Source organism: Anguilla rostrata, chromosome 16, assembly GCF_018555375.3.
Source record: "Anguilla rostrata isolate EN2019 chromosome 16, ASM1855537v3, whole genome shotgun sequence".
Lineage (NCBI taxonomy): Eukaryota > Metazoa > Chordata > Actinopteri > Anguilliformes > Anguillidae > Anguilla > Anguilla rostrata.
Genome location: NC_057948.1, coordinates 33,988,814 through 34,014,196, shown reverse-complemented (window position 1 = coordinate 34,014,196; position 25,383 = coordinate 33,988,814). Strand labels below are relative to the sequence as shown.

General features: G+C 46.2%; 2 protein-coding genes and 1 long non-coding RNA gene across 8 annotated transcripts in view; 1 reads left to right on the top strand and 2 right to left on the bottom strand.

The window, feature by feature from the left end:
* Positions 1-1,318: 1,318 nt before the first annotated feature.
* LOC135241497 (salivary glue protein Sgs-3-like) lies at positions 1,319-3,698 on the bottom strand. The gene has a single exon (XM_064311971.1). The coding sequence runs from the start codon at positions 3,086-3,088 to the stop codon at positions 2,078-2,080; it is 1,011 nt and encodes a 336-aa protein (XP_064168041.1). The 5' UTR covers positions 3,089-3,698; the 3' UTR covers positions 1,319-2,077.
* A 92-nt stretch (positions 3,699-3,790) lies between these two features.
* LOC135241499 (uncharacterized) lies at positions 3,791-22,637 on the bottom strand. 4 transcript variants are annotated; one of them, XR_010326009.1, is made up of 6 exons: positions 22,284-22,637; positions 13,297-13,357; positions 9,645-9,714; positions 8,641-8,870; positions 4,236-4,361; positions 3,791-4,087 (listed from the first exon to the last, which is right to left on the bottom strand). It is a non-coding gene; the product is annotated as an uncharacterized LOC135241499 (long non-coding RNA). The 4 variants fall into 4 exon arrangements; XR_010326007.1 differs by lacking the exon at positions 22,284-22,637 and adding an exon at positions 16,686-16,829; XR_010326008.1 differs by lacking the exon at positions 22,284-22,637 and adding an exon at positions 16,325-16,574.
* Positions 20,423-25,383, top strand: part of kmt5b (lysine methyltransferase 5B) — a 15,319-nt gene continuing 10,358 nt past the window's right edge. The window contains exons 1-3 of one of the 3 annotated variants that reach the window (XM_064311965.1): positions 20,423-20,873; positions 21,040-21,104; positions 23,668-23,934. In XM_064311965.1, coding sequence (XP_064168035.1) covers positions 23,802-23,934 — 133 coding nt within the window. In that variant the 5' untranslated portion in view covers positions 20,423-20,873; positions 21,040-21,104; positions 23,668-23,801. The other 2 variants (XM_064311966.1, XM_064311968.1) reach the window with 2 other exon arrangements.

Sequence of the window (25,383 nt, the reverse complement as noted above, 5' to 3'; positions counted from 1 at the left end):
GGAGACCAGTGAGCCCGTTAGCAGAGCAGTGGAGACCAGCGAGCCCGTTAGCAGAGCGGAGGTGTACGGCCGCACGGCTCGGTAGCGTTTTCTCGCTGATGTTGTCTTAATGCGAACCACCTTTCTCTCTTGGCTTCAGTTCCCCCCCCCCCCCCCACCCCGCCCTTTGTTTTATAAAAAATTCCTCTCCTCCCCAGTGAGAGGCCTGTAAAGGTGTCTGACCACCCCCCCCTCCCCCACCGCCTTTCTCTTTTTACTTTTAGCCTCCTTGCCAATTAAATTTCCAGACCTCCAACTCCAACTCGAACCCGACTTTCCCTCCCAAGAAAAGCAGAGAACAGAATAAAGACACGCATCGGAACGCCCGTTCCAGGGCACGATCACAGCCCCTGCAGATGTGGGCAGGCAGCCCCGTTTATATTTGCGGGCCTGTTTCCCGCCGGCGGCTAATTGAAGCCCACCTCCTCTAATGAAGCGTTTCTGCGCCCCGTGCCGTCGCGCGGCTGGGCTCGCGGCCTTGCGTCACGCGGGGAAAAAAAAGAGCCCGTAAGTGATTCCAGAACGCGGCGCGCGTCTCCCGCACAAGCGCCGCTCTGTTCTGGGTTCTGGGAGTGGCGGGAGGCCCCTCCCCCCCCCCTCTTTCCGTCGGAATCGGACCAGGCGCAGACGAAGACAATCCGTACACATCCGAAGTACGAAGTTTGCGAAAGCGATTTTTTCCCCTCAGCCAAATGAAATCCAGTAACAAGCAAAGCCTGTGGTTCTTCTTTTATCATCAGTGCAAAAAAAAAAAAAAATTAAAACGTTAAATAATATATATATATTTTTTTTTTATCAGTGCATTTGTAAGGCTGCACAGAAGTCGCTTGGCACGCAGCGGACGGCCTGATCCCAGTGCACAGCTCCTGCAGAGTTCCTACGGGTTAGTCTCCGGGACGTAAATCAGGCCGGCCGACTGCTGGAATGTGCTCCGCAACGGCTCGGCGAATCCCCGGGCTCGGTGCGTGCGCGGCTCAGCGATCTCAGGGCCTTCCGACCAATGACGGAGGAGCGTCAAACGAAGCTAACAAGCTGCTGGCAAACCGAGTTCGAAACGCGATGTCCGTCCAGTTCTCATTTCTCCTGCAGGGGCCGTGCGCGCGAACCCCAGGGCAGGTAAACTCAGGCAGCTTCGCCGAGACTTCTGCCAAGGCACGGAAAAGAAAAGAAGAAAATAGGAAAAAGTTTCAGACGCCTTTGAACACAGGAGAATCAGACAGCTTCTAAACCTTCTGATACACATGTTTTTAACTGAAAAAAAAACTGCTCACACCATGAATTCTCAGTTATAAATCTTATAAATCTGTATTAAAGACAGAAATAAATGAACATGTCAAATCAAAATATCAAATCTGTTTCATTCAACAAATTACATTTTTAAAAACGACATATTTGTGTAGCTTCGTGCAGTGGTTAGCCCGACAGCCTCTTCCATGGGAGACCAGGGTTCGAGCCTAACCAGGTCCCTGGTCTTACACATCGTTTCACAAGCAATATTGCAGAATTATTCAATCTAAAAAGACAATCTTTTTTCTAAAATGTTTCTTCATTAATCTAACTTTCTGTGGTGAAATTTACAAAACAATCAGATATTGCAAATCTAGCTAAAAACGTAAAAATGGGTCGATTCAGAGAATTTGATCAAAAGTACGATATCTAGGTCCTGAGGGGAGGAAAGCAGGAGACTGAACTGCACAGAAGACTAAGGTCAGAAAAGCAGTGATATTCGCAGTATGAGCTCACAAATGCTCTATTATGAATTGAAATCAGTTTTTTTTTTTTATTCACAGTGTGATTTGTTAGTTTTATCATAGCGTTGTCCATTTTTAACATAACTTAATTTCCAAAGCACCCCTGGAGGGATTGCATTGCACCCTCTTTGAAAAACGCTGGACGCAGGGTCCTGCTCGTTCTTATTAAACGCAGCTGTGAAACTGGCCAGCGATGGCAGTATTTCAGTGCAACAGATGCTTCATTAATCCCACTTCAACCTGAAAACAAAAAGCGAATCGAACGAGCCCCCCAAACTTTTGGGGGTTCAGTTACTGAACAAAATGGACTCCGGTCGAAGTCCAAGCGAGGATTCGGAGTACATCCCGTCGATCAGGTACCCCATTCGGGTGTAGCCCTTCCTCCTGTAGCTCCCGAGGGCCTTCCTGAGGAAGAGGAGAACGACGATGACGAGGAAGAGCAGGCTGAAGAGCAGGATGGCCAGCAGGGCGCTGGTGTCCGACGGCTTCCAGAACTGGAGTCCCGCCACGGCGCTGTCCGTGGTGGTCTTTGCGGCTGTACCGTCCCCCGGTCGCGGGCTCGAAGCGGTCGCTGGATGCGCCACAGTTGTGGGGGTTGTGGTCTTGACTGTAGTCATAGATGTGGTCTTGGTTGTAGTCATGGTTGTGGGCCTGGTCTTCATTATAGGTTTGGCCGTAGTCTTAATTGTAGTTTCGGGAGTGGTCTTGGTTGTCGTCATAGTTGTAGGCGCGGTCTTCATTGTAGTCGTACTTGTGGGCATGGTCTTGGTTGTAGTCATAGTTGTAGGTGTGGTCTTCATTGTAGTTGTAGTCTTAGTTGTAGTTCTGGGTGTGCCCTTGGTGGTAGTCGTAGTTGTAGGCATGGTCTTGATTGTAGTCGTACTTGTGGGCGTGGTCTTGTTTGTAGTCATAGTTGTGGGCCTGGTCTTCATTATAGGTTTAGCCGTAGTCTTGGTTGTAGTTGCGGGAGTGGTCTTGATTGTCGTCATAGTTGTAGGCGTGGTCCTCATTGTAGTTGTAGTCTTAGTTGTAGTTGTGGGTGTGCCCCTGGTGGTAGTTGTGGGTCTGCCCTTGGTTGCAGTCGTAGTTGTGGGCGCGGTCATGATTGCAGATGTAGTAGTAGCAGTTCTGGTAGTGGTTGTAGGCATGGTCTCGGTCATATTTGTGGCCGTGGTGCCGGTTGTGTTGAAGACTTGTGGCTGTGACCTCACAGGTGACCCACCTTTAGCTTTAGTCTCTGTCATGTGGGCGGAGCCCTGAGTCTGGGCTGAACCTACAGGGGGGCGGGGCTGGCCCATACCATGTGGCCGGAACCTGTAGACTGGAGGTGCTGGATCCTGATTCTGGGCCAGGACTGGAACCACGTTTTGGGCATGGACTGGAGTCTTATTCTGGGCCTGGACTGGAACCACATTTTGGGCATGGACTGGATTCTTATTCTGGGCCTGGACTGGAACCACATTTTGGGCATGGACTGGATCCTTATTCTGGGCCTGGACTGGAACCACATTTTGGGCATGGACTGGAGTCTTATTCTGGCCCAGGACTGGATCCTTATTCTGGGCCTGGACTGGAACCACATTTTGGGCATGGACTGGATCCTTATTCTGGGCCTGGACTGGAACCACATTTTGGGCATGGACTGGATCCTTATTCTGGGCCTGGACTGGAACGACATTTTGGGCATGGACTGGAGTCTTATTCTGGCCCAGGACTGGATCCTTATTCTGGGCCTGGACTGGAACCACATATTGGCCATGGACTGGATCCTTATTCTGGGCCTGAACTGGAACCACATTTTGGGTATGGACTGGATCCTTATTCTGGGCCTGGACTGGAACCACATTTTGAGCCTGGACTGGAACCACATTTTGGGCCTGGACTGGAGTCTTATTCTGGGCCTGGACTGGATCTATTGCTGACTGAACCACATTTTGGGCATGGACTGGATCTTTTCGGCCTGACTGGAACCACTTTGGGCAGGACTGAGTCTTATTCTGGCTGGACTGGATCCTTATTCTGGGCCTGTACTGGAACCACGTTTTGGGCATGGACTGGATCCTTATTCTGGGCCTGTACTGGAACCACATTTTGGGCATGGACTGGAGTCTTATTCTGGGCCAGGACTGGATCCGTATTCTGGGCCTGGACTGGAACCACATTTTGGGCATGGACTGGAGCCTGATTCTGGGCCTGTACTGGAGCCTGATTGTGGGCCTGGGCCACAGCACGGCCCCCCTCGCTGGTGCGATCAGACACGGAACCGGCAGGTCCAAAGACTGACTGGTCATTCATTTCTGGAAAAAAACAAAACAAAAAATGAGCATAATAATGCACCAGGTCTGTCAGGTCTGAGTGAATAGCAGAATAATTTGTCCCTCTTTAATTTTACACCACTCCAGGTGTCCGTGGCAACCAGGAGAAACCCTTCTGAAAGGCACGTACCGTGGTTTGGTAGAAGGTCTTCCAGGGGGATGTTTTGGCAGGCGCTAACATCTGGACACCAAAAAAAATAGCACCTGCTGTTCCTTTTCTCAAAAATATACCAGTTACACGCTGGATTGGTCCGACCTGAAAAACAGTTTCAGCATGTTAAGGGAAAAGAGAAGGGGGGGGGAGATTCCTTTTATCCTGGTTATCAAAATGAATACTTCTCAGATTAATCAATCTCAGAAATATAGGAGGAAATTCCATCATATTTCATCACACCATTCCAAGCCCACAGATTCCAAAAAAAAAATACAAAAACTCGAGTTCAGGGGAGCGAAACCAGTCTCCTCAGGCCAGTGTTGGCAACTTAGCGAATTTCTCACCGATTCCAGACACATTTTGAACTCTCGTATCACATGTACGAACAACAGCCAGCGATACCTTTAGACTTACCGTTACATCAGAATAAATCCGCTAATGTGCGTTTACCACACCGCCACACCCAGATATGTGAGAAAACATCGAGGAGGTATGTAAACTTTGCCCTATTGCCACACCCCCGGTGACTTCTGGCTACAATAAGTGACTTCTGGGAGTTCAGCGTGGTGACTTTCTCATCTGAAACGCAGCTGTGCTGTTGCCCCTGAGGCTGTACCCCCAACTCCATTTCAAATGGAAAGATCAACATTTACTCATTGAAGAGTCGGCCCCCACGCTGGCTCCCAACACCTCAGAGGTCTGTAAAATGGAGTGTTCCTTGGACCCGAAACCCAAGAGCAGCCTGCAGCTCCACGGGACAGGCCAAAAGCACAGGAGAGGCCCGTCAGGCGCAGGAATCCGTGAATCACACACCCCTGACCCAACGTGCGAAGAAACGTCTCTTTGTTAGAGAGAGAGAGAGAGAGAGAGAGAGGGACTGAGGGAGAGAGAAAGGCAGGGACTGAGAGAAAGGGTGGGTTGAGAGAGAGAGCGAGATTTAGGGACTGAGAGAGAGAAAAAGCAAGAGAGAGCGAAGGAGAGGGACAGAGAGGGTGGACTGAGCGAGAGAGCGAGGGACTAAGAGAGAGGGTAGATTGAGAGAGATAGAGCGAGAGAGAGACTGAAAGAGAGGATAGATTGAGAGAGAGAGGGGGACTGAGAGAGCGGGTAGAGAGAGAGAGAGAGTGAGGGGGACTGAGAGAGCGAGAGAGAGAGAGAGAGCGAGGCATTTTTGACGTCCCAAGAATTTGTAAAAGAAAACAAACAGCCATTGCTAGACCGCGCACTGAAATAACATTGGGTTTTGTGCGGAAAGATATGAAAAGCAAACAATTTCACCCAAAATTGTTTCTTTGTCCTAATTCCAGAAGTCTTCGGCAGAGTGCCTGCCCCTGCTCCAGTGGACGAAAACAGTCCCCCCCCCCACCAGCAGTCCCCCCATTAGCAGCACACACACCCCCTCCACCCCACGCCCCCACATTTCAGGTCTCAAAACTCTGACAAAGAGCACCCATTTCATTCTCAAAAGGCCGCTAGCTCTGTTACGTACTGCAGCAACAGCTTGCATTTATAAGGCAAAAGACAGCGATAAAAAGTTAACTTCATGGAAATGGAACATACTAACTTTAATACATAGTAATCAAATACATTATTAAGATGAAAAACAATATTACAATACTCAACAACATAAGTGCACTCAAATCAATTATTGCTATTTTCAGATTTTGCAACATATTTCTATAATACATAGCAGCAAAATGTATTTATATTTTTCTAAAAGGTCAACATATTTACAATGTATTACATTGTGCTCTACATGAATAAGGGTATGAGGTTTACAGCTATGGCAAAATGTGACCTCCCAAGAGCACCAAACACCTCAACATGTTTTGCCCGTCGAACCTTCCTATGGGCTAACTTTGACATTGGTGAAATCAAAAACTTGACCTGTATTTCTTAAAGCAGCTAGAGTTTGGCAGTTTTTAGTTAGGTAAGTCAACTTGATAACTGGTTTCTTTTTTTAGAGACCAGTGAGCTGAATCGAGGTGGGTAGGGCGTGCAAAAGGAAGTGAAGAAGGCTGAAGTTTGGTCGATGTAAAATGTCCGCACGTGGGTCAGAAAGTGGTCTGCTCAGCTCCAAGCCCCAGAGTCCCCCCACGCCTCCCCCCGAACAGAGCGCTTCGGGACGACACGGAAAGCAGCTACACACACGGTCAAGAGGTTAGCGTTAGCGTCAGAGGCCCCGGCCACCGGGTCTGCAGTGGACTGGGAAGGCTGCTGGAGACCAGTGTGTTATTTCCTGAGTCTGTTGCCGGTTGGGGGGGGTGGTGGGGGCGGGGGGGAGGGAGAGAAAAAAAGAGGGGGGGGGGGGAGAGGAGGCCTGTTTCACTCACGTGCCGTAACACACCGCAGCACACAACACACGCATCAAACCACGCCCCCCACCGTTGGACAGGGGTCACTTCCATTGTGATTCCCGGAAACTGAAATATCTCGAACTGAATTTCAGCCATTTTTCCTGGAATTGACTGAAGTGCAATGGCATCGACCCCCGAACCTGAACTGCAGAGAACAGCACAGCACAGCACATCACAGGCCAGCCAGGCCTGACACTGCACCGCACAGTCTCAAGTTCAGGCTTTTCCCAGCAGTGCATGCTGGGAGCTGGAGACACAACGTGATGAGGAAGGCAGGTCGTCCCCTCGCGGTAACCCCCCCCCCCCCCCACACACACACACACACACACTGCCTCGTGCTCCGAGCTCCGAATACGCATGCCGCCAACAACTCGCAAAATTTCATATTTACTCGCTAAACTCCCCGGCTCGCCCCCTGCAGACGACTGGAAGCGTTGCGCGAGCTGAAAACAACCGCTGCAGACAGCCGCTGCAGACCGTGGGCTTGACCCTCTGACGCGCGTCGCCGGTCCCCAGGGCTCACTCGAGGGGGCCAGCTGTTTTCCTCCGTTTTTTTTTTTTTTTTTGACAACACTCCGGTTCCTTCCAAACAGTCTCTGGGAAAACAGGACCTAAAATCATAGCTGTCGCCGTACGAGAAGGGACGTTCTGCAATGTAATGCAATGTAACTAGAGGTCACCGCAGAAGGAGAGAGCGGCCTGTATCCTAAAGCTATCTGAAGAAGGCATGCCCGGCGATTATGTACACTTTGACCATCTTTATACCAAGTTGCCGATTTCCAGATGGTGACGACGATTACGTTTTACGCCCGTCTGATACGCCGCGTTTCGCTATAAGCCGTTTGGAAACTCTGCGCGAGGGTCGGGGAGGAGGGGCGGTTCTATCGCAGACTCTTCCGCTCATAATCCAGAGGTGACACCAAGTCAAACGCGCCCCCCAAATCCCCCCCCCCGCCCTTTTTTGTGCGATCGCAGACGCTCAGGTGACAGCGTGTGTGGCGCTCGCTGCGGTCCCGGTTAAACAAAAAACGAACGTGTCCGGACAGCGCAGATGAAAGCCGCGTAGCCATCGCAAGCAGCGCCAAGCCCATAAACATCTCGGCTCAGCCCAAATATGCCTTTCATCTTAAATCTTAAACACATGGGCCCCGCTTTTGAAATTGCTTTCCGTCCCTCAAATATAAAGATTGATGAAAAAAAGCCTTTTTTCTATTTTAGGCTCGCGTGTATAGGAAAGAAAAAAAAAACGTTGTTTCACTCAGTAAAGCCCTCGTGTCAAGTAGGCCTATTCTGCATTTGGAATAGTCGAGATGAAAAATTAAATCGTTAGAAATTCCTCACAAATGATGTTACGGGTTGGATTTCGTTCATCGCGGCAAGAAAAGGCTGTCTAAAGTTTCCGTTTTTTCAAGGATTGCACAAATGGTCTCAGTCTTGGCTGTTAAACCACCTCCAGAATCTCAAACAATTCTTCTCATTTCAGCTCCTCAATTTTTCGTGGAAATCACAGGAAATCGTGTTGCAACTGCCTCCTGGGTGCCAGTGCTGAACGCATCCAATAACAGCAATGCAGTTAAATCTAAATTAAATCTAAATAATGACTGAAAATACAATAAGGGCTTTTCAGTGTATTTCATCTTCTGCAGAGAAAACCACTGTTATCATTTGTGTAATATAGTACTATAAATATGTAGTGTTCCTGTAAAAACATATCTTGGGAATGTTTTAAAAAATGTTATCAGATGTGTCTGTAACATATATAAAACATCCTAAAAAACTTGTCAAAACATGCTTCACAACATATTGCAGCTCCCCCCTCCACCCATATACATGCATGAATTTGTTCAGCAGACATAAGCATACATAACAGTTTTTATATTATTTAAGTCACCAGTGCACTGGGGATAAAGAAGGTGCTTCCATGTGTAAAAACAGTTTGGCTGATCTATGGACAGACAGAAGGTCACCATGTTGCTCGGTCTCCTGTAAGAATCTAAAAGGACCACAGGCCACAGCACACTTACAAGCGTTGTTGCACTGCCGTTCGGTTTGGAGGGTGCGATCGTACAGGAGCAGGGGCCGGCCTCCTCGTCCCGCGTACTGAGAGTAACCGGGGACGACGACGAGCAGCGCCAGGACAGGGGAGAGGGCGAGGATCGGGGGCAGGGCCATGGCGGGAACACCGCCGTTTGGGAACAGGAAGTGCAGAGCAGTCACAGCCAGGAGGGGGGATTCACCAGCATCAGAGAAACACCTGCGGGAAACACCAACAGCATGCCCACACACATCTGGAACATAATACAGCATGCCCACACACATCTGGAACATAATACAGCATGCCCACACACATCTGGAACATAATACAGCATGCCCACACACATCTGGAACATAATACAGCATGCCCACACACATCCGAAACATGATATCACATCCACACACATTCAGAACATGATACCACATTCACACACATTTGGAACATGATATCACATTCACACACATTCAGAACATGATATCACATTCACACACATTCGGAACATGATATCATATCCACACACGTTCAGAACGCTAGATCACATCCACATATACTCATAACACTATCACTTTTACACACATTCAGAATACTACATCACATATACACATGTTCAGAATTCTGTATCACATCCACATATCTCCAGAACACAACATCACACCTGCATGGATGTACCACAGTGCAATATCACATTCACATGCCTTCAAAACATTGCTTTAATATCGCTTTCACAATGTTTTGAAGGTGGGAGTTGGTGCTGACAGTTCCAACATTATGACAGGATTTAAAACAAACATCCTGCCTCCTGCACCACAAAAAAAAAAAAAAAAAAAGCACAGGAAAAGTAACTGCACGTGCGAATCTCTTGTGACACATCATTTATACCTTTCTCAGGCTGTACACTGAAGTGTGACTCAATGGCGCCATCTAGCTACATCTATCCAAACAGCATTATAGGGGATGTGGAAATAGAAGAAAAAAGAAAAGATGAAAACACACCTCACAATTCTAAAGAGCTGCAATTAGTCACATCAGTTCATCCAAAATCCCGTCTGCCACTGGACGATTCCTGCAGATTAAAGAAAAACTGCAGGTTAAAGGGACTGTGGTTCATGCACAGCCATGACTTTAGGGAGGTAGAGTAAGCAGAGTCCTTTTTAGCACTCCTTCATACTCCTCCTCTTCCTCCTCGTTATTTAGCCTCAGTTGGGGAGCAGCCTTTAAATGACTCTGGCAGCCCAACTGGAGCTTAAGCAGCAGACTACCGTAGCTGAGCTGAACTGTAGCTGAGCACCCCTGTGTGGTTAATGGTATAATACTATTTCAGGAAAGGGGGCTCACTTGGGGACAAACCACACCACCTCAAATGACAATGACACCCCCCCCCCCAAAAAAAAAACAAAGCCACCAGACTACAGTGAGGTCCCCTCCACCCTCTCACCCCCAACCCTAACCTAACCCTAACCCCGCCCCCGCCCCCGCCCCCGCCATCCTTAAATAGCTCCGTGCAGAGGGAACTCCCTCCCGCAGAACTATTTTAAGAAACCATAAATTAAGGGGCTCTCTGAACTCAGTGATTCCACCAGTTCTTTTTTTATTTTTATTTTTATTTTTTCCCCCCGCTCAGAATTCGCACCACCGGTTGTGGAGCCTTGCCTTGGAAAGAGCAACAGCGCTTGAATTTAGAAAAACCCGTTTTTTTTTTTTTTCGGCTTCCCCCTCTCTCGCCCCTCTCCAAACCCACTTTGTTAAAAAAAAAAAAAAAGCCACGCACTTTTAAAAGGCCGTCGCCCTTTCATTCTCTGAGGACGGCGGTTGGTCGCGGAAGCCCGCTGTGCGGCCCCTGTGACTTCCCTCCAGTTACGGGAGAAGGCCGTGAGCTCGGCTGATTGGTCGGTGGGCATTTCCTACATCCAGACTGCACCCTCCTGCCTCCTGTTGACCAGACTTTCTAAAAGGACAAGGGGTACGTCTGCATGCCACGATCGCAACAAGGGGCTGCATTTAGGACCAGGCTCAGGGAGCCAATCAGGAGGCAGAGAAGCTGCTGGATGCCTGTGTGTGCTATAACCCCCCTATCGGATGCTTGGTTTCAGTGCACATGCCTGTCTTTGTAATGTTCATGCTTTTAACTGGGCTGCACAGGTGAGTCTTCGTCTGAAAGGGACTTCGGATAAAACAAAGGTTAAAACAAATGAATTAATAGAACAGGACCACCGCAGAAAAGACATGGATGCCGTGCACGGCATGTTGTAGGGAATACCAGAGAAGGAAGGGGATACTGGGGAAGGACAGGAAATACCAGTAAAGGACAAAGAAAACTGGGGAAAAACAGGAATACCAGGGAAGGACAGGGAATACCAGAGAAAGAAGGGAATACTAGGGAAAGACAGGGAATACCTGGGAATAATGGGGAAGTACAGTGAATACCAGGGAAAGACAGGAAATAATTGGGAAGGACAGTGAGGGCAAGGAAAGGCAGGAAAGCAGCGCAGCAGGATGCAGGGTCCTCTCTCAGGCCATTTGGCGGGACGCACGTGAAGGTGAATAGACTCCGCACGTCTGAGGTAGAGGAAGAGCAGCCCCGAGACCCGTCTGCGTGCGGAGCGAGCGAGCGAGCGGGAGAGCAGCGAGCATGCGCGGGAAGCGCCATGGCGACAGGCCCGCAGTGACAGGTAAAACCCGCCCGCCCCCACCCCCCACCCCCGCCGCCGTGTTGTGATTGTGCCCACACACTGTCTGCCACCTCTAATGGCTCATTCCCGCCAACGTGACTGCCAGCGAGCGACGGGCACAGACCAGCCACCTGGTTTCAGGACATGAGTAATTAAAAATGGTAAAATACATCATGGTTATGTTCTAGCATTCAGCTTTCACAAAGCCCTGGACAGTTATGCCTGAGAAAAACACTGATCTTATATTCAAACCTGTCCCGGAGCCCAGAAAATAAATAATTTTTTTACTGAAATCCAGGTTTAAAATCGGACAGTGCGTCATCACCCTTGTCTGTCTGTCTGTCCACACTGAATAGGTCTGGACATTGAAGTCTGATGCACGTGCACTAACAAAAGTTCTTTAGAGCTGAGCTCATGCCTTTTGCCCCAGATTGTTCTTTTATTGCTGGTGCTCAATCTTTTATTGCTGTTCAATACTATTGGGATGCTGGTGAATGACTGCGACAGAAATGTTAGTCTTTCACATTGAGCACATTCATATTGGTCTCACACACTCAAACTTTTTACAATTTTGTCAAATACATTGCCATTTAAATTATCCTGCATATTTTATTATATTATTTACAAATAAATATAATTTTTTAATAACTATTTCTTCTGCATTTGTGTATGGATGTTTTTGTATATACGTTGTATGTTTTCCAAATCTTGTTTCACACCCTTTTAATAAAAACACTGAATAGATAAAGTTATTATTTCTGTATTTCATACCAACCGGTTGAACACAGTCAAACACAGCCCAGAGGTTTCAAAGTAGGCCACACACTGTGTGCAGAATAGGCCGTTTCGTTGGGTATAATCGCCTAATTAAACACAGGCGGGGTGGGGCAGCACAAGGCTCAGATAAAGGGCAGTACTGCCATATAAACTCTGGGCCACCTGGGCACAGGACCAGTAGGCTATAGGCCACGTTCAAACCATAAAAGGGGAACCGCCATTACCTTTAAGGAAGAAACTATTCAGGGTTCTGCTGAAGTACATTTTACTGCATACTTAATCTCAGTTGCCCAGTTGTATAAATGGATTTTATGTTAATAAAAAAAAGAACACAATGCAATATGTGTAAATCGTCCTCCATAAGATCATCTGATACATGCCAAAATGTAATAATAATAATAATAATAATAATAATAATAAAAAAATAATCATCATCATCATAATCATAATAATAATAACAATAATAATAATAATCATAATAATAACAATAATATAAAGCCTGCGCTGTACACTCCCAGTTTCCCGCAGTTCTCTCTCAGCCACAGAGAGGGTCCACTTTACCCACTTCACCACACCAAGCGCAGTGACAATGTGGGCATTATCTGGGCATTAACCTCCATCAGCGCCGACCGCACAAGCCCTCCATTATATGCCCGCGAGCGCGGCGTGGCGCGGCACCGCAGCGCGCGGCGGTTTCAGCGAAACTCACAACGTTAACGTCGCGCCTGTGCCGGGCGTGGGGAAAAAGGGGGCGGAGCCTGGACCTGCCGCTGCTCTGCTTTCGTTGGCTCCACTGATCCAGGATCAGCGAACGGAAATGGCAGAGCTCGGTAGCGGCCCGTTTTAGTGCTGATCTGGGAACATTTGTGTGCGTGTGCTCGCTGGTAAAACCCAGAGACCGCGCTCGAGTCTGATGGGTGATGGACAGCCAGGTTCTGTGATGTCACAAACAGCCCCCCCCCCCCTGCTGCACCAATCAGAGGCCTGCCCAGGTCCCCCAGGTGTTAAGTCTCAAACGGCTGCCAGTTCTGTTGCACTGGCCCCTACTGGCTCAAAGCCTGCTGGGTAAGTATCTTTTGTTGGGCGTGGGGGGGAGGGGGGGGGCAGGAAGGAGGGAATGAGACGGCAGGAGCGAGAAAGAGAGGGAAGGAGGGAGAAAGAGGGAGAAAGAGAGGGAGGAGGGAGAGGGCCTTCCTTACCTCTCTACCCTGGAGACAGCATCACAGATCTCTCGTCTTGAAACAACAGCGGGTGCCTTGCCTGGGAGACAGAGAGCAAGATGCGCTTATACAATAAGACCACTTCACCATTCTGCTCTTCATAGCAGTGAGCACCGATCAGCACCGATCAGCACCGATCAGCACCGATCAGCACCAAAGCTCTTTATTTTTCTTCAGGTTACGGAGGGGCACAACTCTGACAGCAACTTTAAACAACTTCCACAGCAAATAAAAGCACGATGTTTGCATTCAAGTTTGCATGTAGGCACTGACCCGACAAAACACTGCAAGATGCTGAAATGCAAAACTGAGATGAAAAACCTGTTCCAGGATGATCTCATTAAAGCAGCAGGCCGCAGTGGCCTTGCAGGCACAAGGGCTAGAGCTGGGCTCCTATCTACAAGGTTGCAGGTTTGATTCCCAGGTGTGGCATTACCATTATAAATGGTAAATGGACTGCATTTATATAGCGCTTTTATCCAAAGCGCTTTACAATTGATGCCTCTCATTCACCAGAGCAGTTAGGGGTTAGGTGTCTTGCTCAGGGACACTTCCACACGCCCAGGGCTGGGATCGAACTGGCAACCCTCCGACTGCCAGACAACCGCTTTTACTTCCTGAGCTATGTCGCCCCTATATAAAGCTATTGTAGCCTTGAGTAAGGTACTTAACCTGAATTGCTGCACTAAATATCCAGCTGTGTAAATGGATTACATTTAACGAACATGTAGAACTTGGCAAGCTGCCCTGGGTAGGGCCATCTGGTAATTATTTAAACATAATTCAATTGTATTACAATTATGATTCTATTTCTCACAGTGCAACACCACAGCCCGTTGTCTTACAGGAAGCTAATTTCGCCACCCGCACCAGACTCGAAAGAGAGAAACAGGAACCAGGACGGAGATCAACAAAATTTGACCAGATTTGTAAATTCTATCCGTGGTCTGAAAATGTCACCAGAATTATTTGCTGAAGAGCAAATTCTCATTTGTAATTCCACAGGAAACCCTTTGAACATTCCCACTGAAGTTTGTCGTTTTTGCTGTTGTTTTATTTAATAATTAAAGAATAACGTAGAAATCTGAGACCTAAATACAGTTCAGTGTTCAAGTAGGCCAATGCAGTAATGATGTTCTGTGCCAACTGCTAGTTTATTGTTCAAACAAATTCAATTTATGATCTTGCATAAATAGGGGGTAAAGGTTTTGGTAGCATCAATGTATGGGTCAGTTATTGTGATTTATTAATAACTAACTTTACAGCTGTCAAAGTACCACAAAACCAGTAGTGTTATCATTGATCGGTCAATGTTCCTCCAAATTGTGAGAGGAAAAAAAATATATATATATTATTTATCCTTTCCCGTTCCAAAATGGTAGAGTCTCTCTGCAAGGTTAAGAAGCGGAACACATTTGGTAAACCACAAATTGTCGATGATGCTTGGCCAAAAATGTGGTATTGTGCATGAAAACCGACAATGAAAACAAAAAGTCAGTCTGCAGTATGTTTGTTCCCCCAAAGCCACATCTGTGCCTCTGCTGAGGTCAACCAACATAAAGTAGCCTATTCTTGGGGAAAAAAATGAAAAACTTCAAATTACTGTTCAAAATCTGTTACACCTGTTACATAAAGCAGCCACCTGTGTCTATGTATCAAACACTCTGTCCATTCGTAACGTCCATGCAAAATATTTTCCCTTTAGACAAAAGCTGTCCATTGGTAAAATAGTATGTTTGAAAGCAGAAAACAACAAATGAACAGGCCCCGCTACAATTGTAGACCAGCTCTGCATAGTAACGTAGGCTAGTCCAGAAAACTGTCACAGAACTTGTAGCATCGTAAACAGCTTTGAAAAGATTTACAAACGCTACTAACGGAAGGCATAGCTTCGTTGGTATCATCATTTCACAGGTAGCCTACATCGAGAAGGAAAAGCAGTGAAGGAAAAAAATGTTAGGATGTTTGGTTTGGAATGTCGTAAAAGAACTAACAGAAAGGTGCCAATACATTCACTTCTGTGGTCAAGAGTATGCAAACTAGTTGTAAACATTCTGTAAATGGTGTCGGTTACATGATACAGGCTTAATGTAAAAATGACCGACGGCCGCTATTATTCTCACTTGATTTTCACACTCGCAAAAACTTGATACAATTCAAAACTATTCACCAGGTTTTACTTACCACTGATGGACACCGCGAGCTAGCTAATTAACTACAAAACGGGCTACGACGCTGCGTTGACTAGCTCATGTCACGCACGTCATTGTCAAAGGTTGTTTTGATTCCACAGTTATTAATAGCGGTTTCTGAAAGTGATACAGCGTTTCATTTCTCTTCGGTGTCACAGAAAGCCGTGTTCTTTCGTATGATAGTCAGTCTGATCGGATATTGTGGCGTTACCACACCAAACTTTCTCCCTGGGTTAGTCATTCTGAACAGGAACTTAATACCAAGTTTACAGGGAGCGGAACTGATGTAGGTCGGCTACTACAAGAGATCTCATTCGATACAAGCAGTGGCATGGTGCATGATTCGGTCATATTGCCACCTGCTAAATATTCATAACAAGACGAACTATTTTCACAGAAATTGTTTTGGGGAGACTTGCATGGTAACGCAGTAATTCAGAGCGATTAGCGAAATACCCTTCCCGAAAAATGATCACAACCATCACGGACTATTTACTTAATATGCATGGTCCTGATTCTATTCCTGATTCAACCTATTGAATCTAGGCTTTCTGGCCTTCTACGTGAATTTTTCGGCGAATTACTATATGCAATCACTACCCTATTATGCAATTCAGTCGTCAGGTATTTAATGTATTATATAGACCTAATATAATCAGGTTATGGCGGTTCCCTTCAATGACAATCCAAATGTACAACGTAGGCTATAATGTATTCCACTGAAATTGTACAAATTAAAAACTCGCATTTAAATGGAAGCAAGCTAGTCAACAATATAGTCTACTCAGATACAGTTATGAGCCAATTTTACCTACCCCTTATCTACTAGATTTTACTTTTGTTCTAAAACTGTTCGCTTATTTCCATCCACAGATGATTGGCAAGTTTTATGCACAAAGCTCTTTGATTTCGGATGACGGATGTCCTATGTATTGCCAAGCTGTGTGGGGCTGTAAGCTCTGCTGGGCCGAGTTCAATGCTTCCATTTTGGAAATCTCCAAAGAAAGAAGACTGATTGATGAGAGCTCGCCAGCCTGCTATATCTCCACACGCACAGCACGAGATGCTGAAATCCTGCAGCAGGTGGGCTTAGACATGAAACCAAACAGCCGACGCATGAAACGGGGACGCACACATGAAAGACCGTGCTAACTTTACATAATTACAGGTGTGTACCTTCAAATAACATTCCCCACAGCACAGCAGTACGAGTATTTCCAGGTGTATTACAGATAGATTTGAGAACGAAGGATCCGGATTATAAAGTGCCTGTGCCCACAAGTTCCTCAACGTTCTCTTCTGGTTTGGCCTTGTTGCAGCCTATGTCTTGTTTATGTCAGCAGGTGGCGCTGTTTCCCATCAGGTTTTGACCTGGACCATTCGCTCGCGCACTGCGCGTATTCTCGGTTATGAACCGCGAGAACAGTCCCTGTAAAGTTTTAAACCGTAACTTATTTTGAGCATAACTTCGACCTTAAAGAGGTTTTATTATAAGCAGATATTTTGTTAATATTTTGTTACATTTATACGCAATATATTTATTTGTACAAGTTACAGAGTTTTCTCATTTAGTGAGAAAGTAAACCCCCAGGGAAAGCGTTTGGAAGGATAACAAATATATTTTTTAATTAAATTGAAATAGCAGCCTATACTTTTTGTGTCTTTGGTCTGTCAAACTGAAAACTTCCCTTGTGGTGATTAAAAAAAATATATAGCCTCGATTTTCATTGAAAAGTGTCAAATATATGCTCCAGTATACATGTTAAATAACGTTTTTGAATTAAAGAATTGATCATTTCAAAGCAAGTTGCACCAGACATATAAGGTTCCCTCCATAATTATTCACTCTTGATTAAAAAAATTGTTTATCCTGCCAACTAAAACCCTTCCTCCCTTCACAATGGCCTCCAGACACCCTCCTCTCTCTTCTCTACCCTGTGTTTAATCTCTCCTGTAATGATTTTATTATGGGAAGCTCAGCGAGCTGTACGGCTATAAAAAGTTGCTGGACAAATAAAGTTATATTTATAAAACAAAAGCAACATATTTATTAACACTACTGTCGACAGGAATGTGAGTGGGTGATGGCTTAATGGTCACGGTGTCAAACCCAGATTGTTTCACAGCTGTGCATCAAACACAGCGCACAACACGCTGCATGGTTTTCAGAGATCCAGAGGGAATTTACCGTGTATTTTTTTTGTACCTAAAGACAAAAGCATGCAGCATGGTTTTAACTCAGCTACAACCCAGATAACTGTTGCTGGCAGTCAAAATGAGAATTGGACACTGGGTTAACAGTGACATTTGATTCCCAGTTTAGATTCCCACATTAATCCCAGATTAATGGACCGGTTTAATCATTTTACTGTACACATGGTCTGAGGAGTAATTCAGGACACACCTGTACAATCCAGTTTTAGTCCGAATGAGGTACACATTTACAAAACCAGGAATAATAATAAGTAGAATAAGATTTAGAAGAAGAAGAAGAAGAATTCCGCAGTCCAAGGTTGCCTTATATGACTTTTAAAGGAAATGACCATTTGAAAAATGAATTACCTCAAATTGCAAAAACAGTCCTTCAACAAGGGAAACTTTGGAGCCAGATAGCCAGCAATCTCTGCTGTTTAAAAGCTAATCACCAAAATGTACGCAATTTTAAAACAGGAACCAAATGAAACACATTTTTTAATTTATTATTATCTGTATTTTTAAGCACATTTTGTCCCCTGGTGGAGTTTTTCTGTAAAATTATATCATCATTATATCAATCTTTTTTATGTTTTTAAGTGAGACAGGACACACCTGCCCTCCTTTCATGCAGTCTGCTTTATTCGGACAGGTAACAGACAGAGGAGGGATCACAGCTTCGAACCCTCACCCGTGCAGGGAGATTAGCACACTGCAAAAAAAATCTGCTGCCCCACCAGACTGTCCTGCACCCCTGACCATCCTTGCATCATGTTTTAGTATTAGAAAAAGACAATTGAAAGTACCTTTACCTAGCGCTACCCCCCCTTTAACATAACATAACCTGATGTTACATAACGACAAGAACAGGCCATTCAGCCCAACAATGCTCACCAGTTCCCTGCCTAGTGCTCTGATTACCTACAGGCAAGATAGTATCTAACACTGGTCTAGAAAAAACCCCCAGAGTTTCTCCACTACATGACTTGGCAGGCTGTTCCGCACATTGGGCCTCATTCGCGGAACGTGTACGATCACATTTGATCGTAAATTGCGTGGAAGAATGTTTCCGAGAACATTTTGGCATTCATCACGCCTTTCTTATTGGTATTTGTTTGTGGCCTTGTCCTTATGCAAATCACATGAACAGGATTGCACATGAAATTTACAAACAGCCAGCATTCATCATCTCATACACCTGGGATATACACAAAAACAAAGGTCTGCGCATGTGTCGTGAATCTCAGTTTTTTTTTTTTTTTTTGTAGGAACATTTTTAAGAGCAAAAGTAAGAATAATTTATGAAACGTTTTGTGAATGAGGCCCATTGTCTACTCTCTGTGATACTTTCCTTTATACTTTGAGTCATTACATTTTGGCATATAACAGAAACTTTTTTCCAGATCGCTGCTTTTAAACACACAGTTCATTCAATGAGATATTATGCTACCATGTTACTTCTGTTTAGATATAACCTTTTTTTGCATTGCAGGTTTTCTTCAGTCATTTCAAACAACTAAATTAATCTAAATCAGGAGTACAAAACCCCAGTTCTGGAGCATGCTGGTCTTTCGTCCAGCCGATTATTGAGGCTTAGTTTTTGTTTTTAAAAAGATGCGTACGCCAATGCTGGTCTTCTCCTCTCAGGGAGGCACAATAAATCATCTTAATTTCACGAAGGACACATATGCAGTCGTCATAATGAGAAGTTGCTATGAAATCAGGGTGCGGTGGATAGCACTGTCCCCTCACAGAAAGAAGGTCCCAGGTTTGACTCCGCTCTCTGTGAGGAGTTTGCATGTTCTCCCCGTGTCCGTGTGGGTTTTCCCCGGGCACTCCGATTTCCTCCCACAGTCCTGAGACATGCAGGTTAGGCTAATTAGGTATAATAGTTATGAGTGTGTGTGTGAACGGTGTGTGTGCCCTATGATGGATAGATTAATATTCTGGCAAACTAAGTTAAACTGACAGCGCAAACAGGGCAGGGGTAGGGAACTAATCTGATGCATTTGGAGTTAATAATCCCATCAGCATCAGGCTAAATGCTGTTCTGGGAATGTTCCATTTTCAGATACAGGGACCCCAGGCATTTGCCGGAACGGAGAGGAGAATTGGATTTGATATAATGTTGTAATCATGCATTCATATTGCATGATGATAATATAATATACATAACATAATAATAACATACATAATGATCATGTACATCATGTAATTATTAGAATAATCATGAGGCTTACCCATTGGGAAATATTTTTGTTTTCTTAAAATTGTGTGTGTGTGTGTGTGATCAACAAATGTTCATGCAATTTTGCTGTTCCCTTTGCATACTATTAATTGTTTAGAATTATATAATATGACACAATGGGTGGCATCAAATAGGCTATGACATAATTTTAAATATGCTGGACAAATTTCAGTCCCTTCAGTCCCTGCTTACCAAACAAATATATAATATACAGTATCTATAAATTAAAATTTGACTTTACAGTTTAATTGCCTCGTTTCTAGTAAAAAAAAAAAAACATTAAATAGGCTACATATTTCTTATTCAAAGAATATTACAAAGTTTATTTTTTGTTTGTTTGTTTGTTTCCAACAGGCTCTAATTGGTTTATATAACAGCGATGGGAAAACGTTGATTTATCCAGAGTAATCAATTTACGCGGTTTAAATGGCAAATTAAAACGTGCTGGTCGCTTCTGATGGTTGCAGTGTTGCCTACGGCTAGCTACCTGGAATTGAAATCTCAGTGATATCCTACATGTTTGTAGCTTATCTTATCCTGTTTTAAATCCCTAGTCAGTAATTATTTTCGAAAAGGCAAAAAGCGAGAGTAATGTATAAAGCACTTACAAGTGTGTAAAAAAAATTAAAACGTAATTATTGCATCACATGTATCATACTGAATGTTTATGTTTGCAGTAGCCTAAGGACTAGCACACGGTTGTAGCTTCAGCTGCCCGACGCCGCAAACTTCGGGCCGACTCGCAGCTGCGGATTCTCTCGGTATCAGAAGCGGTTTAAAGGGAAAAGTGCTCTGTTTTGCTGCACTACTTTTTGTACACCTCCGAGGGAACCTGGATGATTGCCAGATCCCGCAAGCTCCGACGGATCGCCCACTTAACAAATCCCGGGTTTTGCAGAGAAGTGCTCCAGTTCAGGCCATTTGTAAGCCCAGTTTATGTTTCTGAGGCGGTCAGCGGTGCGATAATTGCTGGGTCTATTTCTTGTCGGCGGCGGTGCTGCGTCCCGTCTCTCCTCTCCTGTGCTGGCCGCCATCTTGAATTTTAATGTTAATTTTCTGGAAATTTTTGTTTCCTCCGATATTTTACAGAAGGGATTTCTTGTCTATTCTGGACACTTAGGACGGAGCGTTCGTACCCCAAGAGAAAGGTTAAAGTGAGTATTTTTAGGCCGGCTGTCTGGTCGGGGATACGATTGCTTCATGTGATACTTTTTTCCGGGTGAAAATGTTGGCAGGGTGGTTTAGCTATGGTGGAGCCGAGGGGTCATGGAGATGAGTTGTTTATTTTAAAAGGCCTGATACTTGGTGAGGTTGTTTTTAACAACACACCTTAAGTTGCGGTGTTTTCTTTCCCAAAAATGCGACGGTCGTGTTTACTGCTTTCTAAGCTGGAAGCAGAGCACCATGTCAGTGCTACGGTTTATATTGATTTATTGTTCTTTTAATCACACTCATCGTTGTTTTTCTCCTCTTTTACAAACGTTGTGGACAGGTGTAGCTCAGCTAGCACGTCGAATTATGCACGGAGTGGATTTTAAGAGACTGTGTGCTTTGTGAAACATCCACACGTCCTGAGGACCGCGGTTTCCCCTTCAGGGTTAGGATCTCCCACAGCCGCCACTCAGAAACCCAGCTGGGCCCTTTCGGGGTCGGATCCGGCAAACCCGGCTGTTTTCGTTCGGGTCCACTTTCATAAATTTGCGGCTGTTTATGAAGTGTGGTTGCTCTGCAACAGAAGGGGGCTGTTCGAACCAGGAGGTGGCAGCATCAGACCAAATAATGGGACGGGTTATCACCCGGCTGTGCATGTGGTGTCCGGTGCCCGAAGCAGGAGCAGTCAGTATCCCACGCGGGGACGTGTCTGCAGGCACACGGCAGTAAATAATACTCCTTCCCCGGGTACAGCATGCTCTGGAAGCGTCATTCGCACCAGCAACAGTTGGCCCGTTTCATGTGCAGCTATGCAACGTTAGATAGTTCAGTAGTGTTCTGCCAAGCTAAAATACGGCCAAGTAATAAGTATACCTGATATGGGGCGACATAGCTCAGGAGGTAAGACCGATTGTCTGGCAGTCGGAGGGTTGCCGGTTCAAACCCCGCCCTGGGCGTGTCGAAGTGTCCCTGAGCAAGACACCTAACCCCTAATTGCTCTGATGAATGCGAGGCATCAATTGTAAAGCGCTTTGGATAAAAGCGCTATATAAATGCAGTCCATATGTCCATATGATATAACCTGACACAACAACGCCAGCTTTCGTGTGTCTTCTGGTCGTCTCCGTTGCCGTCTGCTTGGATCAAGCGTCATCCAGAAAAATGGGCCTAATTTCACTCACCTGAGCCTGTGTTAAATCCGCTTCTGTTCCCAGTGTCTGTTATTTTACTCTACGTCTTGCAACAGGAAAGACGTAAACTTCGTGCACTTTGTTTTCTGTAATATAAAACTATTGTTCATAATGTCGGTTCTGATGCTGGACTGGCATAGCCGGCGTAGGCTACTTCAACTCCAAGCTCAGTGTCGAAGCGGTCTGATAGCCTGGCATTTAAGACTCCGCCACTAGGGGGTGCTGTAGGCCTGATAAACTATCACTTTTTGTGCACCGTGAAAGGATGTGTTTTAGTAGTAGTTTCTTGCGAGAAGTTACCCTTCCCTTGCCTGCACTAATCAATAAACGATTCCCATTTAATCTTAACAATCGTTGCTGCACGGTTGGGTTACAGTTTTCTGCGAGAGGGACAGAACCTAGTCCAGACTTTGGGTAACCAAAACATTAAATTCCCACGAGTCAGAGCAGCAGTGGGAGGTTCTGGAACCCGAGCTAAGAAAAAAGGAGCTGTTGACGAAGCACCCCCTGTTCTCATGACCGGTACAGAGGTTTCACCTTCTGGGTGACTTCCCCCCCCCCCCTTGCTTCTGCAGTGCATTGTGGGTAGAAAGCCAGCCTGTTGTGTTGGGCCCAAGTGCATCGACGGAGATTTCCAAGCAGGCGGTGTCCTCTGAACCTGTCGGCTGGCTGAGGGCCTAGAGATGAAGTTTTGTGTCTCCTGGGGGTTCCAGCCCGTGTGATCCGGTCTTGTGTCCCATCACATGGTGGTTCCTCTGGGGCGATGCCCCCCCGCCCTCCCTCCCTCCCTGCCGGAGGGTCTGAGTTTGCCCCGGGGAGGGGGGGGGGTGGAAAGTGATAAATGGCTGTGTTTTCTCCGGGTTGCCTGCGGCGTGTGTCCATTGTCCAGGGCCTGGGTTGTTGAGCTAGTTAGGTCAGGACGGAGGGTAATGGACTGGTCTGTCTCTGCCCCTCTGCCTCTCTTTGAGGGCACGACTGTGGAAGTGCTGACCTTATTAGCCAGCCCTCCTGTGTGTCACAGCTTCCCGGAGGGGGGTGGCGAGGGGGGTGGGGGCACAGCTTCCCGGAGGGGGGGGGGGCATGCACGGGTCCTGTGCCAGGGGACAGTGTTTGTTACAGAGGCATGAGCATATTCTGGGCACGTGGTGTAATAAACCCTCCCCGCCCCCGCCCCCGCCCCCCCCCACACTCAGTTAAGTCACGTCTCGCATGTCACCCCCGTCCAGCTGTGGTGAAATCCTGTTACTGTAACAGGGTCCATAATTAAACACTACACTGTGTGTGCATGTGCGTGTGCGTGCGCATGCATGTGCGTGAGGTGAAAGGACATGCATTAACGTCACTTCCTGTCCTGTTTGGTCCTCTTTCCCTGCAGGAGCCACTTTAGGGACCCCCCCTCCCTGCCCCCCCTTCCCCCCCCTCAGTCTCCCGGGCGACTCACACAGCGAGACTAAATGCCTGTGGCGCAGGCGTCTGGCTCGCATCACCCGGCTCGGAGAGTCCAAGAACATGGTTCTGAATGGCAGGCGTCACAGCAGTCGCTTTTCCCATGATCCCCTGGGGCAGGCCCGCCCCCAGCCCTCTCCCCGCGCGCACCTGCGCCCCCGAAAGAGCTCCCCCAGTGGCCGTCGATGTAGCCGACGTGAGTAACACCGAACGTTTCGACGGGTCACCCTCGTTTTTTTTTTTTTGGCTGGACCGCAACAGCCCTACAAACGCGAATGTCTGTGACTGACTGAGTGACTGAGTGAGTGATGAAGTCACACCGTAGGTCGGCCCGGTCCAGCCATATACTAGGTTTTGACCTGGTCTTGTTTTTTTTTTCCTGTCTCTTTGTTTTTGTGTAACGCTTGGCAAACGTAGGCAACATTCCCAGCCAAAGTCCAAAGGTTCGAGCTGCGCTTGTGTCCCTTTGGAGATCGATGGCAGGCGATTGTTGAACGGTTGCCGTTTTTTTATCGACCTGATCACGTGATCTGAAGTCGCCCCTCGCCTCAGTCACAGCGGTGCGCCCCAGACTGCGGCTCTGTAGTTTTGCGGGGGTGGGGGGTCTTAATTCAAAGTGAAAGCAGCTGTGACTCTCCTTACCTGGAGACTGAGAGTGTGGTGGGGGGGGTTAGGGTCCTTGTCCACTGGGGGGAGGGGGTGGTGGTGCTGGGTGCTGAATATGTAAAATGTTTAAAGTTTGAAGAGTAAGAATTACAATAAAGAAAGATAAAGAAATTGAAGGCATTAGTCTTTGTCAGTAATGCCTTTGTTGCAACATGCCCCAAGAGGAGAGTACTGAAAATCTGCTTTTCAGCTTGCTAGTGTTCCTCTGTGTGTGTTTGTAAATGCGTGTGTGTGTATAAATGTGTGCATAAGTGCATGCGTGAGTGTGTAGGTGGATGGGTGCGTGCATGCGTGCCTGCCTGCCTGCCTGCGTGTGTTGTGTGTGTATAAGTGCATGTATATGTGTGTATAAGTGTGTGTGTGTGTGCGTGCATGTGTATGTATGTGTGTGTGTGTGTGTGTATGTGTGTATAAGTGTATGTGTTCATGGGGGCGTGCTTGTGTCCGTGTGTGCATGCATATGTGTATGTATGTGCCTATGTGTGTGTGTGTATAAGTGTGTGTATGTGTGTTTAAGTGCATATATAAGCGTGTGCATACGTGCATTGTTGTGTGTATAAGTGTGTGCATTAGTGAGTTTCTGTGTGTATAAGTAAGCACAGTAGTGTGTGCATTAGTGAGTTTGTGTGTGTATAAGTGTGTGCATTAGTGAGTTTGTGTGTATAAGTAAGCACATTAGTGTGTGCATCAGTGAGTTTGTGTGTATAAGTAAGCACATTAGTGTGTTCATTGGTGAGTTTGTGTGTGTATAAGTGTGTGCATTAGTGAGTTTGTGTGTGTAAAAGTGTGTTCATTGGTGAGTTGGTGTGTGTATTAGTGTGTGCATTAGTGAGTTTGTGTGTATAAGTAAGCACATTAGTTTGTTCATTGGTGAGTTTGTGTATGTATTAGTGTGTGCATTAGTGAGTTTGTGTGTGTATAAGTGTGTCATTAGTGAGTTTGTGTGTATAAGTAAGCACATTAGTGTGTGCATTAGTGA